At 48.8% G+C, this 18010-nt stretch overlaps 1 protein-coding gene across 8 annotated transcripts in view; it reads right to left on the bottom strand.

Annotated features, from left to right (window-relative positions):
• Mgrn1 (mahogunin ring finger 1) overlaps nucleotides 1-18010 on the bottom strand; it is a 49841-nt gene that overhangs the window by 22089 nt on the left and 9742 nt on the right. For 4 of the 8 annotated variants that reach the window (XM_052196314.1, XM_052196316.1, XM_052196318.1 and 1 more), the window contains exons 2-7: nucleotides 9204-9325; nucleotides 6040-6128; nucleotides 5375-5521; nucleotides 3107-3224; nucleotides 518-584; nucleotides 181-230 (exon numbers count right to left, since the gene is read on the bottom strand). In XM_052196314.1, the coding sequence (XP_052052274.1) occupies nucleotides 181-230; nucleotides 518-584; nucleotides 3107-3224; nucleotides 5375-5521; nucleotides 6040-6128; nucleotides 9204-9325 (593 nt within the window). The remainder of the gene's footprint in view (nucleotides 1-180; nucleotides 231-517; nucleotides 585-3106; nucleotides 3225-5374; nucleotides 5522-6039; nucleotides 6129-9203; nucleotides 9326-18010) is intronic. The other 4 variants (XM_052196315.1, XM_052196317.1, XM_052196319.1 and 1 more) reach the window with 1 other exon arrangement.

Genomic DNA, 18010 nt, shown 5'->3' with positions numbered 1-18010 from the left:
AAGGATGGTGGCTGGAGGAGGGAAAGTTAGTCTGTGGCAAGGGTCTCCACGCAGACACCCTAGCCTGTGCTGGCAGGTTCTTGAGGGTCCTACGGGGCTGGCCCTTTTCCAGAACATTCTGCCTCACCACTGTCTGCCCCAGTTCCCAGGTTACAGGGTGGTGGCCAGGAGAGCACTTACCTTCTCAAAGGCAGCCAAGAGCACATGGGCGTGGCCAGTCACTTCCACAACTAAAACAGTGAAATAAGAGAGGGGGGCTAATGTGAGGTCATGGCTGGGACTTTACCCCTCCTCCCTACAGCACTGGCTAAGCCCAAGGTCCACTCCTGTCCGCGCCATCATCTCAGACTCCACTTTCCAAGCTAATGCACAGCTATGAGCCTGTATGTGGGCTATGGCCCACACCCTGTGTCCATTAGAGGAGGTCCTCTGATGACTCAGGGAGAAGAAAGCCACTTCCTCCCCACAGGTCCTACACATGTGAAAATGAAAATAAGGAAAGACAGCCACTGCTCACCATCTCCTTCGTCCACCACAGCCTGGATGACCACGGGAAACACACCCCGGTCCAGGTCAAAGTTCAGCTGAGAAAAGGAAGCAAAAATGGTCAGGTCCACAGACATCAGGCAGTGTGTTGGTCAGCCTGAGCTAGAACAGACATGGAATCCAGGACCTTCAGTGCCACTAAACCACACAGGCCTTATAGCTACTGAGTGGCTCTCCAAACAAACTCTACCTCCTCAGGCCTTGACGACTACTCGAGAGCTTTTCCAGAGCTGTGGGTGTGCCTGCTCTGGGCAGCTCCCACAATGGACTGTTTAGTGTCTATCTTTTTATGCCTAGCTTTTTCATTGAGCATGCTTTCCGAGTTAAGTCACAATTCCATTCCTTTTTTATGTTGCAGAGTTATTCTAGCGGTGGGTAAGCCACATTGTATTTGTCTGTTTCTAAGTTGTTGATCCATGGGTAGTTTGGACATGAACATTAACATAACACGAACAGTGCTGTCTCCCAGTCTCCTGCTTTGGGTGGGATTTTATTATGTAATTGCTTGATGACAAGCACCTGACTCCAGCCCCCCAGAGATGAAGTGAGGGCAACAGTGAGTGAAAGACGGCTTGGCCGGTGCTTCCCTCTCTAGGCCAGCAGCTGCCTTCTCCCAGATACGGCTCCATCCTCACCCACCCCAAGACAGCAGCCTGGGATGGAGCAGGTCCTCATCTCCTCACAAAGACCTATTGTCCTGGAACCCCTGGCCCCCACCCTGCACTGGAGAGCAGAGCAGCACTCAGGGATTCCCCTGCTCCACACTCGTGGGCCATTCCCAGGAAACACACTCAGTTCCTGTCTGCTCCTATCACCGAGCTGTAGAGGACAAAATTTACCCTACTCAGTCTCTAGAACCCTCTTGGTATCTCAGGGGAGCAAAGCCATGTCCATTTATTCTCACTAAGGAGTTATTAGAAGAATAGTCAGTGGGCCGGATCTAGTACTGCACACCTGATTCCAGTTACTCAGGAGGCAGAGGCAGAAGGGTGGTGAGCTCATAAGCTAGGCCTGTCTCAGATAATGGTGGTACACACGATTAATCCCAGGCCTGTGGACTTCTGTGAGTTCAGGGTTAACCTGGACTACACACTCACACTCACTCACTCACTCACTCTAGACTCTGCCTGAAAAACAAAACCAAGCCAGGCAGTGGTGGCACTTGTCTTTAATTCCAGAGCTTGGAAGGCAGAGATAGGTGGATCTCTGTGAGTTAAGGCCAGCCTGGTCTACAAAGTGAGTTCCAGGACAGCCAGGACTGTTACACAGAGAAACCCTGTCTCACAAAGCCAACCCCCCACCAAACAAAAACAAACAAAAAGCCCATGCCCTCCCAGTCCCTGCCTGCAACCTTTTATAAGATGTGAGCTCTCAGCAGGGCAGTGGTGGCGCACGCCTGTAATCCCAGCACTCTGGGAGCAGAGGCAGGCAGATTTCTGAGTTCGAGGCCAGCCTGGTCTACAGAGTGAGTTCCAGGACAGCCAGGGCTACACAGAGAAACCCTGTCTCGAAAAAACAAATCCAAAAACCAAAAACCAAAAAAAAAAAAAAGAAAGAAAGAAAGAAAGATGTGAGCTCTCAGCTACTGCTCCAGTGTCATGCCTGCCTGCCACCATGTTCCCACTGTAATGGTCACCCACTAATCCTCTGAAACTATAAGTAAGCCCCCAATTAAAGCTGTCCTTTAAAGGTTGCCTTGTTTAAGGCATGTCATCACAGTGTAGGAATGAAGCCACACTCAGAATGCTGGCTTCCAATTCAGCCCTGTGCTCATTAACTGGGAACAAACTCAAGGAACAGAAGCCAGTCTACATGCACAATGCCTGGGACAACATGCTTGACTCAACACAGTTCCTTTTGTGTTTGGGAGGAGGATACAGGCAAGGAACGGGGTAGCAGCAGATGGCCGTGTGGGCAGGCACAGCATCAGGCCGGGCAGGGACACTAGGACCACAGGGTCACTCAGAACAGCATGTCCCACAAATGGGGACATAAGAGAGCAAATGACCTTCCTGGGTTATGGCCATGCTCTGAACTGTGGTCTCCTGTAGGCCTGCACCACTCCAGAGTGCTCCTGCTGAAGCCAACGTTGGGAGCTTGCTGTCCTTACTGGTCATAACCTAAGACCAAGGAGAGCCTCTCCGACAGGAACTGCTTGTTTAGGTGTTAGTCAGGTAAGCCAGCTACTTGAGCAGAGCCCAGCGCCCATGCTAGGATGGAGGCCGACAGCAGCAGTCTGACTGTACTGGGGCCTTGTGCTGAGTAACTCCGAGTGTTCACGCTCTTCTCAGCTACGCTCCGCGGGTGAACTCGGCACAGAGCCAGTGGCTGGGGAAGGTGTGCTGTGACTGTGGTCCTGTCCTCCCCTTGCCCCGCAGTATCCCCAAGCTTACAGAGCTCCCTCTGAGTAACCCAGGACAGGTGACAGTGAAGAGGACACACCCCACCACCAGGAGGAGCCGGAGGACGCTGCTTGTTTTGTTTTTATTTTCGCATTGTATGTGCCTGGGCGTCTGACCTGCGTGTCTGTGCATGCACCACGACAGTTCCCCAGGGTTACCTCATCGTCCTTCCACTCAGAGAAGTCAATCTTGAAAGAAGGCAGGGAGAACTGCTGGCTAACGCCTCTCTTGTAGTGGACGGTCTCAGATTGCAGACAAGGGTTCTTACAGCTGTACCTGAGGGCAGCAAGGCAGCACCTGACTCCTGTGGAGCCACTGGCGCCTCCCCCCCCACCTCCTCTGTCACTCCTCCGAACCAGCAGCCATTTGTTCTATAGGGATTGCGGGCTTCAGCCATCCCAGATAGAAGCGGGAAGCAGGCAGCTTGGCCAAGTGGCCCTTGTAAATCAAGAGCTTCCCACTGCCAGCTCTGCTCACCATGAGGCTGCCCAGTCATACTAAGCGGCTATTTCTTCCAGATCCCACACCAGCCTGATATTTCTGCTGCCTTCTGGATGGGAAGAACACGCCCACCAGGTGTTTGGTGCATTCACTTTTCCTGAATGATCATAGTGCAGTACTCCCTGACCCAACGCTTGTTCCTAGCTGCCTGCTTCTCAGGCATTTCTACAGTGTGAGGCCTTTGCTTCAATGTGAGTCATGTTCTGAAACGTCCTGCCCTCCTCCTGAGAGTAATGTTCCCTGAACCACCATGGTGGTCCACTGAAGCTCTGCTCTAGTGAGACTCAGAGACTAGCTTCCTGCCTTGCTAGTTCCCACAATGTTTCAAGGGCCATCCTTTTCCTTACGCAGAAGTGCATCTCATACCCCAGGCTGACCATTAGAAAACAAGAGAGCTGATCCCGTGTCCCCATTCATGAATACGAGCCATGACCCTCACTGTTCCCACCCCTGACCCATGCTTACTGTCCCAGGGCTTCTCTGGGTCTCTAAGACAAAGGCCACACTCAGAGCCTGGGAAGCTGGGTGACGTCCCTGCTGTCCTGACTGTCAGTGCCAGTGTGGGAGGGAGTCCCACAGGGAGGTGCAGCCATGATGTAGTGAAAAGATCAGCCCAAGACAGGAATCTCAGGGCTCCGGCCTTTAATTATATGCTGTGGGACCCCAGAATCACTCTGCTTCAAATTTCTTGACAGAAAGTTAAGGGGGGGGGGGCAGGAAAAGAGCAGGAGAACTGCCTATTCTGCAACTTGAGACAAAATTCCTGCTGGCTGAATTGAGTCCCAAGCACAGTGTCTAAGGCCTGGAGCCTCCTCTTTCTCTGACTTGGTGATTTGGTGCTGGTGTCATGCAAGCCTGCTACTGGGACCTCATGCAGGTCTCACAAAAGGTCTACCAGGACCGGATCTCTGGGCAGCTGATCATGTTTAGCTGGCCATCTGTCTAGCCCATCTGGTGGCAGCAGGACCCTTACATATCTCATAGGACACAACAGAACTGTTGCTCTGGATGGGCTGGGATGGAGCCCCTTGTACTGTGGTCCTCACCAACTCTGGAGCAGCTCCAAAGCACTGGCCTAGAATCCAGAGCTCATCTGCTATGGTAGCTCCTCCCAAGGACAACTGAGAAACAGGAGCTCTTCACCCAGGACTCATGCCTGTACACTCCCTGCTGTCAGCCATCCCACGCTGGAGTACTGTTGCATTAAGTAACTCAGCAGCCCACTGCTTAGGCCACAGTGGAAGATTAGAGAACCAAGTGTGGACGTCATTATCCCCTACCTGTGCACCACCCACCACTCAGGGAGTCTGCGGAAGGCCCAGTGCCCAGTCCTGAGTCCCACAGGAAAGCCCTGAGCTTTCTTAACCAGCAGCCAGTGTGAGCAGCTGCTATGTCCCTTGATGTATGGGACAGCTCCCATAGGAGCTCAACGCCCAAACCTCATTCCCAGCTGAGGAAACTTCCGTATAAGATTTTACATGCTCTGACACATAAGCAGACACAGAACTGAGAAACACGCGAAGACCTCCTCCCTCCCAATTCCAGATCTGAGCTTCTCCAAGGTCTTCTCCGATGTAGGAAGGGCACAGACAGCGCTTCTACCCCTGTGAAGCCATTCAAGGCAGGGCTGACTTTCTTGCTGAGGCAGCCCTGCTGAGGTCATGCTGTGGTTGCAGGGTGTTAATACTCATATTTTAAAGAATATCTCCAAAAGTTCAAAGTCATAATTGTAACATAACAAAATACATATATTTGGTCTTTGCCCCAGCTCCTGGCAGAGCTCCCAACATCTTGAAGTTTCCTGGGTGCTGGTGTCTCTCTATGTAAAGGAGTAGACCTATGGGGGCTTCTGGAGGGCTGCTCACCACAGAGACCAACACCCTGCAGCAAGGGGAAAGGCTGCAGCGCGCTGCCCAAGGACTCACACGGCCACGCCGTTCACGAGCTCCTCCACCGCCTGGCAGTAAACAGTGACAGCCACGCGGGCATCAGCATCAAAGGTGAACTCCAGGCCGTAGAGCACGCGGGGCTTCTCACCGTCCTCTGTGGGGCTGTCTGCATCATCTTTGTACCTATCAGAAGTGAGCACAAGATGGCACATAAGGAGCCACAGCCCCAAGAACTGGCCTGCCCACACAGCTGTGGGGCATAGGTTGGATACTCAGACAGGTCTGCTTTGCTAGCATAGGAAGGAAGCCCGCTCCCTGTGGCATAAGGCCTATAATCCAGTCTGTTCCCCTTTTTTCCTGTCCCCAGAAACAAGGGATACGTGTTCTTGGTGTGGGTGTCTTGGGTTTAAAGCAGTTTTGTATGCTATTAACAACAGGCAGTAGCAGTCCCAAGCACAGCAGGAAACTGGAGATTATTCCTTGGCCAACAATCCTTTCCAGACCGGGTTAGTAATTATGAGACTGCCAGGGGTGGGAAAACACTTCTTTTAATGGCTCAAGGTCCTGTTACAGAGTCTGAATGCATATGAGAATTGAGACTGGGCCCTTGAAATACCTCTGGCCCTCTTCCCAAGGACAAGCTGAAGCCCTGTACCACACAGGGTCCCCAGGAGGGCACCAGGGCACACTAAAGGAATTACCTCACAAGCCGGAGAGAGTCTTTGCGAATGTTTACCAGGCTCCTCAGTGTCTTCACTGGCTCATGGGGGGCAGGAGTGACATAGGGAAACTAGGAGAGAAAATACATGTGAACACTCTTGAACTGAGGACTCTCTATGATGCAGCAGGAAACAGGAGGCAGGAGCCAGGCGGTGGTGGCACACACCTTTAATCCCGGCACTAGGGAGGCAGAGGCAAGGGGATTTCTGAAATCGAGGCCAGCCTGGTCTACAGAGTTGAGTTCCAGGACAGCCAGAGCTACACAGAGAAACTCTGTCTCGGAAAAAAAACAAAAACAAAAACCAAAAGAAAACAAAACAAAACAAAAAAAAAACCCCATTGGTATCAGGAGGCAGGAGCTAAGGGCTCAGTTACTAAAATTTGGCCAGGATGTGGACTGGGTCTACCCACACAAAGTGACTTGATCCTTTGCCACAGTCCCCAGTTCTATGCAGGACATTCAGAAGTGGCTGTGGCTGGACTCTTAGGGCATTTTCCTACAGTAGCTTGTAACTTAACTGTTGCCAACATGCATACATGTGTACATGTGTATGATTACACCCTATATAAAAAACACAACTGGTGACAGGGAACTCTGATTGTCCATGTCCATGTCTTCTGCCAGCAACACTGTGCTGAGCTTGAAAGAAAAAGCTGGGAAGCAGACAGACTGTACGTGCTCTCAACAACCCAGAGGGACCCCCACCTGCCTCAGCGTGAAGTAAAAATAAAAGATCTAGAGGCTGCAGAGATGTATCTCCAGTTCCAGGGATGTAATGCCTTCTTCTGGTGTCCATGGGTAGGTACTGCATGCACATGCCTCACATATACAGACACACATATACACATAAATAATTCTTTTTAAAACTTAAAAAAATCATAGAAGACTCGCAGGACTTAAGACTCTGCAGGCTGAGGAAACAAATGTGAGAAGGAAAAGATTCCATGCTGGTTCCCAGGTAGGAAAGGACAACATCTACCACAGGCCCTGGCCTGCAGGCCATACTATAGAAGAAAATTTTGTGTTAACTACCTGCACTAGACTAGCACTACCTCGAAGCTCCTGGTCTGAAGGCCACAATTACTGTGCCTGGTGATATTCAGGATGCAGCCATGCTGCATGGTGAACAATGGAACTCAGTGTTCCTTAAGAGGGCTCCTGTCTTGCCTGTCATTTGAAAACTCAGGGATTTCCTCCCTGACTGCAGCTTCTCTCCATGAGGACCCTCTTCCCTGGCAGCACACCTAGACCTGGTCTCACTGGCCCTGCCCATCAATGTGAATCCCCTGCCTCCTCGTGCTCCTCGCTCTTGCAGTCAGGAGCTACTGTGCTTTCGTCAGTACGTCCCACAGGACTCTGCTGCTCCTTCTCACTGACCTGACTCGCTCATCCTACAACAGCCACAACCCATCCCAGTGGGGAGTCTTTCCTACCCTAGGCTCCCTCATCTCCTAAGGGCTCACTGAAAAGCCCATCTGATCATCTCGATTCTAACTCACAGGATGTGTGTTGTCTAGTTTTATGTCAATTTAGCACAGGCTGTAGTCATCAGAGCGGAGGGGCCTCCATGAGACGGACTGTAGGAAGCCTGTAGAGCATTTTCCTCATTAGTAGCCATGTGGAGGGCCTGGCTCATGGTGGGCTGGATTCTCTAAGAAAGCAGGCTGATGCTTTTGGGACCCTTTTCCTCCTCCTAAGCTACCTCTTCCAGCCTCAATATGAAGGGAGGGGCCCAGACTTATGGCAAACTAATATGCCATGTTTCATTGATATGCCTGGGAGGCCTGACCTTTTCTGAAGGGAAAGAGTGGAGGAATGAACTGGGACGGGGGAGGAGATGGGGGAGGGACTAGGAGAAGGGGAGGAGGGGGAACTGCAGTCGGGATGTAATAATATATGAGAATAGAAAAATCAAAACAAAACAAAACAAAAAACAAGTCTAAAGTTAAAAAAGAAAATAAAAGAAATGAAAAGAATGTAGGCTGAGCAAGCCACCAGGAGCAACCCAGTACATAGCACTCCTCCACGGCCACTGCATCAGCTCCTGCCTCCAGGGTCCTGCCCTGTCTGAATTCCTGCCTTGTCTTTCCTCCATGGACTATGACTCAGGATACATAAGCCAAATAAATCCTTTCCTCCCCAAATTGCTTTTGATTACAGTATTTCATCACAGCAATAACCCTGAGACAGAAGGTATACTCTGGCATTACAGTCTACTTCCTTGGGATTCCAGTATACACTGAAGATCAGATAAGACAACCAACCTAGTGGACTGAGCAACTACAGGATTTTTGGACTTTCTCTTCACAGCTAGCCATTGTTGGATTAGCCAGACTGCAACCTGTAAGTCATTCTAATAAATCACACACACACACACACACACACACACACACACACTTACTTGTTACTCTAGAGAACCCTGACTAATACACCCTCTCACCTCTTTCACTTCCCTACAACTGGCTTGCAGACTTGCTGCATGCTGGGAGGGGAGCCTGGGATAGCCCACACCAGCTCCTCCCCATCCTGCACAGCTCGGCTCAGCCAGAGACTCTTGAGTGGGACTCTCCCTGTTGTTTTTTGTTTGTTCTTCTGTTCTTCCTTTTTCTTTTTCTTTGAACTGCTCATCCTATATTTTCTTCGTTCTGATGCTTACCATCTCAGAAATGGGGAAAGGTCTGAGCTCCCTCTGCAGCTGCTACTGGAGAGCACTAGCCATACACTAGTTGCCAAGTGTGTACTGAAGGAAGGGGCAGATGCTTGAATGTGTGTATTTCTACCAGCTATTGAAGTGCTCTAGGCACGCATATTCCCTGTGGGATCGTGGCTCTTTCTCACCGTTCTACAGAATCTGGCTGCTCTTTCTGCTCACACAAAAGGCCTAGAATGAAATCTCTAACTTGTGTACCCTAGCTGCATCAGCTCAATAATGGCCGCTCTGTCCCTCAGCGACCCGACGCTGACTCTGGTTTCTCAGAGGCCGCACCAGGGCACAGTCCAAGTCACATGGCCTCGGCCCGCTCTGCTCTGCTGCTGCGCGCTGTCCCGTCCTGGGTAACTTGGTGCCTGCTCGTCCTCACAGCTGGGCAGAGACAGCCTTCCCACAACTCACCTCAGCCACAAGTGCCACCCACCAAGACCCACCTGGACCGGGCGACTGCCCAGGAAGTTCAGGTCCATGTTCTCTCCAAAGAGGTAACCTTCAGGGTGGGGGGTGTCAAACTTCTCTCCTCCCATGAAAAAGTGCGAAGCAAAGTAGTTTCCTGCTTAAAAAAGGAAACATGTTTGTTCGTAGAACATGGTGCTCAGCATAGCTCTGTGGGAACAGCCAAGAAGTCCCCAAAGGTTTTATCTAAGTGGCTCAGTCTTCTGCACACCACTGGCCTCTCCCTAGTCACAGATGAGTTCTGGTTTTGAACGTCACTGCCCTCAGGAGTCAGGCAAACCATGTCCCTAGCTACCCTGTACCCTGAAATAGTTAGGGTCTTTGTTGGCGTGATTTATCATGATGAAATCCAAGTGGACTAGGGAAACCCCAAATCCAGTGATGACGCATGTTAGGCCTCCAGAGAGAGGCCTAGATATAGATGCACCCAGAGGGGAGAAAGTGGGTGAAGCTTCAGACCCGGACTGGAGGGAAGCAGCTACCAGATCAGGTGTGCCCAGGACCGGAGCCTCCAGAGCTAAGAACAAAGAAGGGTTCTCCTTGATGCCTTCAATGGGAGCCCAGCCCGGCACGATCCTGACTCCCGCCATCCAGAACACCCAGCAGTGCAAGGTTAAAGGTTAGTTTCCCTAACTTCTCCACACATCCCTACACAATTCTCGGCCCCACACTATCTGTACCCTACCTCCCAAATCTGAGCCCCAGAAATCTTTTAATACCAGCAATGATCAAAATTTAATTTTTTTTTTTTTTTTGGTTTTTTTGGTTTTTTGGATTTGGTTTTTATCGAGACAGGGTTTCTCTGTATAGCCCTGGCTGTCCTGGAACTCATTCTGTAGACCAGGCTGGCCTCAAACTCAGAAATCCGCCTGCCTCTGCCTCCCAGAATGCTGGGATTACAGGCATGCGCCACCACCTCCCGGCCAAAGTTTAAAATTTGATGTTGGTCTAGATTCTTTCTCAGGAGTACTAAAACTGACGTGGTTTCCACATCAACCTCAGAGCACTTAAAACCCTAAACTTACAGGGCAGGAGGCATGGCTGCCCTCTTTATTAGCCTCTGTGTGCATCATGCATGCACACATGTGGTATACATACATATACAAATACATACATACATGTAGAAAAAACACTCATACACTTAATATAGGGTAACTATATATTAAAATTAAAAAAGTTAAAACACTAAACTTGCATTTCTCCTCTGAGAAAAAAAAGTCGAAATGCTTCAGATGTTGAAAGAATTAAGCACCTACACCCCTGAAGACAAGCAGAAGCCAGGCCTCTTCCAAGCATCCCAACTACCATACCCAGTACTCTCCAGTACAGGGGACCTAAGCTGAAGCCCAGGTAACCATGGGCCCACGAAGGTTAGGTCTGTTGAGACTACATCTATCTGCTTCATGAGAATCAGGAACTTCTGGGTTCCTAAGCCCAAGAAAGTTCTTCTTAGGGTCCTGGTGGGAATCTGGGCCTTTCAGGCAACCAGGAACACTCAACATGAATCTGTGACTTCCCTGAGAATTACAGCCCCAGTGGTCGTAGGATCAGACAAGGCCAGGAAGGCAGGCCAGGTTCTAGGAGATAATGCCAGACAGCTGTTACCCAGGGTAGGAGCCAGAACCAGCTGTTCATGACTACAGGGGCAGCTGGCAGGGCCTAACCTCAACCCTAACACTAACCTGTTATGTGCACCAGACAATCAACTGTGGCCAAACAAAAAGAATAATGTGAACAGCTAGTTTAAACCATGAGTTTTATAGATTGCTTCACAGTACTCCATAAAAGACCTGTACACACCACACACACACACACACACACACACACACACACACTCACAAGGGGGAGGAGTGGAGCAGAAGGACTTACATGTGTGTAGAATTGTATGTGCTAGTAAGGTCAGAAGAGAATGCTGCATGTGCTACTATATCTTGTTTGGAGAGACACACAACACAAGCTGTGAGAACAAACATGTCTCAAAAGACATGCTGAGAAGGCGACAAGAGAAATCCACATGAAGTCCGAGAGAAAGACCAAAGGCCTGGCTCTGTCTGCAGTGAATGCGTAACATCGTGGTTTCACGTCAATAATGAGAATGACTGCCACAAAGACAAGCACAAGAGCATCCTCCCAAACCACCTGCAGCCACACGCAGCCCTGGTGGTACATACGAGCACTCCCGGGGAGAGGACCCTAAGGCACAGGTGGTTTCTGACCATGTCTGGGCCTTAGCTTCTCTATCCATCTAACCGTGAGTCTGAACCATGCAGCAGCCGAGTGGTACTTTGATTAGCAGCTGCAAGACAGCCTAGTGTGCCCTCACATATACAGTGCATCGAATGTACGGCTCATAGGAGACTCGCCTGTGCTAAGACTCCTTTGATGCGCTGGCACTGCACTAGCTGGGCAGCCAGAGATGCAAGGGGCACTGGATGCAAGGAAGCCTCCTGACAGCACATGTGACCCTAAGTTCCATGGCGTGCCTGTCCACCTGGGCACTCCATACAGAGGAGCCTCAGTCTGGAGGGAAGGCTTGAGAGAAGGTTCAATAAGCACAGAAGCTGGCTGCCTCAAAGCCCAGGCAAGACCCAAGATCCGGCAGAGACACCCACACGTCCTTTAAGACACAATCACATTGTGAAGCCAGACTCCAAGACAGTTTCAAGGGCTCTCGCCTCTACTAGAACACTAGAGAAAACAGAAAGTGTTGAGCGCATGTTGGGAGCTCTTGTGGAAGTGGTGGAGTATGATTTCCAAGACCCTGGGTAAGGCAGATGCTACACTTAAGCACATCTGAGCAGACAGCCCATGGAAAGGTCCTGTGGCAAGGAGTAAGGAAACCATAGTAACCAGTAGGACATATGCAAGCCAGCCCTCAGGCGCAAGGTCTCCAGATGACCCCCAGATTCCTGAGCATTTCTGTATGCTGTTAAATTCTCTTTATCAGGACCTAAATTGAAAAACATGGGCTGGAGAGATGGCTTGGCGGTTAAGAGCACTGACTGCTCTTCCAGAGGTCCTGAGTTCAATTCCCAGCAACCACATGGTGGCTCACAACCATTCGATGCCCTCTTCTGGTGTGTCCACATATATGCACAATAAATAATTCCAAAAGAAAAAAAAAAGAAAAAAAAGAAAAAACATATTCTTTTTATTTTATTTTCTTTCTTTCCTTTTTTTTTTTGTTTTTTGTTTTTGTTTTTGTTGTTGTTTTGGGTTTTTTGTTTGTTTTTTTGTGGGGTTGTTTTTTTTTTTGTAACTTTTCAAGACAGCATTTTTCTATGTATCCTGGATATCCTAGACCTTGCTCTGTAGACCAGGCTGGCCTCCAACAAATGTGCTTAACAGTCTTAAGAATCCTTGAGGGAGCCGGGCGGTGGTGGCACACGCCTGTAATCCCAGCACTCTGGGAGGCAGAGGCAGGCGGATTTCTGAGTTTGAGGCCAGCCTGGTATATAGAGTGAGTTCCAGGACAGCCAGGGCTACACAGAGAAACACTGTCTCAAAAAAACCAAAACCAAAAAGCCAAAAGAGAGAGAGACAGAGAGAGAGAGCGAGAGCAATGGTATGATATATTCACATAATAAAAATAAATAAATAAATCTTAAAAAAAAAAAAAAAGCTGGGCGGTGGTGGCGCACGCCTGTAATCCCAGTACTTGGGAGGCAGAGGCAGGCAGATTTCTGAGTTCGAGGCCAGCCTGGTCTACAGAGTGCACCTGGAGAGGCTGCAGGTGGAGGTGGAACTTCTTGGGAAATGAGGAGCACCAGAGAAGAGAACAAGAGGGCTCAGTCCCAGTGACAATCTGATGAAACTGCTCGTGTTGAGAGAAAGGGTTAATCTAGAACCAGCTGTGCTGCCACAGTGGGAGGAGAGGCAGCCTGGTTACCCACTGCCATCAGGTTTCCCAGGATTCCTACAGCAATGCCTACTAATGGTGGGGAACAAGGTTACGATGAGACAGGATGGAGTTCTATAGAAATGATAGCACTAAGCTGGTTTAAGGAGGCTGTGATTTCATATGGGATGCACTCACTTTTTATTCAAAATAGAATTATTCCCCAAGACTGGAAGGGATATGACTAGTCTTAAGTCACTTGCAATGGTTAATATGGCGGAGGGAAGAAGCCATGAATATTGAACAGTGAAAGAGAGTGAGAGGAATGAATACAGTCAAAGACCAGTTGCTAGGTAAAGGAGGTACCTTTGACATTCAAGAATTGATCTGATTTGATGATGTTACTATAGAACAACATCACTTAGTGGCTTTAAGAGCTTGGGACAAAGTTGAGGAGCTCTAGAAAAAGTCTACCTTGCTTATAGATTATACAAAGCTCTAGAGAAGTCTTCACTAATTTTTCTTTTTTAAACAAAGATTAGTCTTAGCTGTGAACAAAGCTGTATCAGACCTTGATACAAGGCAGGTGTTGATAGAGACCTTGGTGGCTGAAAATTTGAATATTGTATGTAAAAAAGTTATTAGACCATTAAAGGCACAGGCAGTGCCTACGTATGAATGGATAAGAGATATGACCAATACTGGTTCTAATGTGTACCATGTTAATACAATAGTTATGGCTAGGGGTCTCCAATATCAAAATGCCCGGTATTTCAATTGCAGGAAATACAGTCATTTGCAAAGAGACTATGACTCAGCCACAAAAGTGAACTACCCATTTCTACAGGCAATGGTTTCCCTAAATCTCAAACAGAATGAACAGCTTGGCTTCCTGGGGTCTGTATGTGATGTAAATGCCACCATTGGGTTCAGGAGTGCAGATCCAAAAGAGATCTTCAAGGCAATTTCTTGCCATCAGAAAACAAAATGGGGGGGAGGGGGCAGGGAGAGCTCGAGGCCTCATAACAAAAAGTACAAGCCAATTGGCTCTTGCTGGCCAAGAAATTACAAGCAGTTATAGAAAGATTTAATCACAACTTAAAGAAAATGCTTATAAAACAAAAAGGAAGAATGAAGACTCCCAGGGATAGACTAAATAGTGCTCTGCTAACTTCAAATTTTCTGAATATTAATGAGAAAGGATCAGTAGCAGCCCAGAGACATAGACTGGGTCATAGGAAAAACTGAAATTAAATCAGTCTATATTCTGTAAGGATGTATTAGCATCAGAAGGGAAGACAGCCAAAATTTTGCATTGGGGATATAGATTTGCTTATATTTTCACAAGAAATGAAAAGTTGTGGATACCATCAAAACAGATAAAGATTAGAACTGAGCAGAAGTTCAGAAGCAGAAGGTCTCCTGAAAACCTTGGTCACTGACCCAAAAAGTGCTTATTTCACTGAAAATGTATCTGTTTATAGTTTCCTGATAGACACAGCACAATTAATAGCTTAGAAAGCAATGAATGTAATGGGAATTCTGGGATTTTTGCTTGTTTAAAAATATTACAGGAAAGTGTTTTCATTTTAATCCAGGTGTGAGGGATATGGGACTGCTTCAAAGCAGGGGACTATGATTTGCCTCATGCTTTAGAAGGGGCTTAGTTTTGCTCACAGCAGATAGTTTCTGCGATTATATGATGCTTGGAATTGTGGGAACTTTTCAGCGGGTATATCAATGCTACAGCCCCACAAGTATGGTGGGCAGCTGTTGGTTGCTCAAGGGGCTTGGCTGCAGTTCATTAGTAGCTGTGCTCAGAGAAACAAAAGGAAAAAATAAATTCAGGGATACTCCCCTCCCTCTATCATTCTTCCTCTATTTAGTGACACGTGAGACTAGGGAGCTGATAAAGGGAGGAAGAAGAGCCCACAAAGAGGCAAAGACCAGCTGCAGGAGTGGAGGTGAGAAGAGCTAGGAACAGGCTGTGGCCCTGAGGGGCCTGCGGCCAGCATGCGCTTTGGTATGCTAACTGGCCCACAGATAGCCACTTGTCCCTCCTGTCTTTTGGAATTTATGGAAAATAGGAGTTTCCTTTGGACCTGACACAGGGTGGATGGATAAAGCCACTTGCCACAGAGCCTGATGACTGGAGTCTACTTTCAGGTCTCACATGGTAGAAGGACTCCTTTGCCTGTTACCCCTGAATGTGCACACACTTATATACACAAATGGACGAATAAAATGTAATGAAGAGGGAGCTGGAGAGATGGCTCAGCGGTTAAGAGCACTGACTGATCTTCCACAGGCCCTGAGTTCAATTCCCAGCAACCACATGGTGGCTTACAACCATCTGTAATGGAATCTGATGTCCTCTTCTGGTGTGTCTGAAGACAGCGACAGTGTACTCACATACATGAAATAAATAAAATCTTAAAAAAAAAAAAAAGGATTTAAAAAAAAATGTAATGAAGAAAATAAGGCGCTCACTACCGCCACCTGGTGGTGAACACCTTAAACCTCAGCAGTCAGGAGACAGAGGCAGGAGGATCTCGAGTTCAAAGCAAGCCTGCTCTAAAGAGTGGGGTTCCAAGATAACCAGGGCTACGCAGAGAAACCCTGTCTGGGGGTGGAAGGAAACCTTAAAAAATTTTTAAAAGAACAAAAGAGTGAGAATGAGGGGCAAAGCCCGGAGCCCTAACAGGAGATCAGAAAGACTGAGCAACATCCACTCAGAGACAAGAAGGAAAGGAAAGACCAATCTGAAGTGTGCTGAGGACAAAGATCTGGAAGGATCAGCAGGAAACCTGTTGACAAACCTCAGAGGAAGTCAAAGGAGCATGGAGGTGAGAGACAGAAGCCCATGCATTCTGCAACTGTACTGCTAATTCTCACCCACTCATTCATGTTTTAATCTAATTTATCTGAGAAGATCTGGGATTAGGAAAGAGGCTCTTAGTCTAGGCCCATGGTTCTCAACCTTCCTAACCTTGCAATGTTTAATACAATCCCCCATGTTATGGTGACCACAAACATAAAAGTATTTTTGTGGCTACCTCATAACTGTAATGTAGATATTTAATCTGTAGGATATCTAATATTAGGACCCCTGTAATAGAAACATTCAACACACAAAGGGATTTTTAAGACCCACTGGTTGAGAACTGCTAGTCTAAACCCTTAAGCATTTGCAACCAAGCCCCTGAACAGACCTGGGCTAAGGTCTCTTGCTCAGAAGGCCTTTCTCAGCACCCCGGACATCCCATAGTCTCTCCTGCATCTGAGTGTGGGGTGCTCTCACCTCTACTTACTCCAGACCTACATGTCCCAGGAATGCAGGCTCCTGATTCAAAGGGTCCAACCAGTTCACTTCCCTTTCCCTTACATTTCAGGTACCCCTAGCGTAACAAATATCACTGTACCTGGCCCTATGCAGCCCCTCCCACCCATCTACTTTGCCCTCCTCCTGCCCAACAGACTGTGCCTGCTTTGGGCTCTCAAGTGAGGTCAACCTCAACCACCTAGAGGCTGCTTACTGACAAGGCCTCCCTGCATGACTCTGAATCATGATGGCCTATGAAGTTAGAGGCCAGCACACACCAAATGAAGGAAGGCAGAGAATGTTGTTTCCAATTGATTACAGAGGAAACTGAGCACACAGGGCAGTCGTAAGCTCAGGCCATACAGCCAATAAAATGCCCTTCCTAGCCCCCTGTGCCCTTGTCCTTCAACCACATCAAGCAAAATGCCATGACAAAGCCTCTTAGTGTGCAAACCCTAAGAAACAGAGCAGCTCCTTGGGAACAATGAGGGAATGTAAGCTTCTGGGTGGTTTCCATCATTACCCCACTCTAGGGAAGGAGCAAGAATGGCAGAAAGAATGCCTGCCATGCATGAGAAAGGACACTGACTGCACCAGTTCACAAAGTGCTGACACACTGCCCCTAAACAAGCTCTATGATGCAACTGAGGCAACCTGCAGGGTCAGGACATCATAGGCCCTCAAAGAATGCTGCTCTCAGGGAAGCTCCCCCAGGCCTCCTGCCAAGTGGGAGGCAGGGAGGCAGCTGCCCCACCGCTTGCCCGTGCTCATGGGCAGGTCCACTCGCCCCAGTCATCTGTTCTCTGAACCCTGGACCGTGTCTGTCTATACATGTGCATAGACGAGCACTCTCTCTGCTCCGCAAGAAGCTCCCCAGTCTCTAGGGCTCAAACTCTTACGTAACCTGGCACAGGAAGGGGTACTGACTGGGCTGGTGTGACAAGGGCAGTCAACCCTAGCTGGAATCTTGGCTCATCTGCAGACTAGGGATGTCAGGCCCAGCCAGGACCTTACCTCACTCAGGACACCCCGAGGACAGGCCAGTGAAGACACTTGTGGCAATGTTTCCCAGCCTCTGTTTGCCTGATGGGCTGCCTGTAGCTCCCCACTCCCAGCATGGAGGAAGGAGAACAACGGAAATCAAGCTAAGCACAGGAGTGATTAAGAAAGATTCCAGCTCCTGTGTCTCCACAGCCTTAGCTTAGATAGCTCTTATCTGGTGGCGGTTCCCATCACATGCGGGATGGCACTGCAGGCGGCTGAGGGCATGGCATGGCTGGGTGGCTGGCAAGTGGAATAACTCTGCAGTTTTCTATGCAAAGGCCAGTAGGATGCATCAAGGGTATGAAGATAAACAACCAATTCCCCAAGTAACAAAACAAGCCAGAAGCAAGTGTCAGATCCCAAAGAAACTCAGAACAACTGATTCTCACCCTCGCCCTCACCTCCCGCCCTGAAGACTTCCTTAACCCTGGGCTTGGCTTTCCTTCCCCAGCTTCTGACTCCTGCACAGCCAAGCTATTAGGCCTGGTTCTCTAGGTCCTCTGTTCTGGCTTCTGACCTTCTCTCCTCTACCTCTCTCTCCCCACTTTCAGTTCAGTCTAGATCTTTCCAGATGCCTCTGA

The sequence above is a fragment of the Apodemus sylvaticus genome, chromosome 10, assembly GCF_947179515.1.
Source record: "Apodemus sylvaticus chromosome 10, mApoSyl1.1, whole genome shotgun sequence".
NCBI classification, from domain to species: Eukaryota; Metazoa; Chordata; class Mammalia; order Rodentia; family Muridae; genus Apodemus; species Apodemus sylvaticus.
Note: the sequence above shows the minus strand (reverse complement) of the source record. Positions and strands in the feature narration are given on the sequence as shown.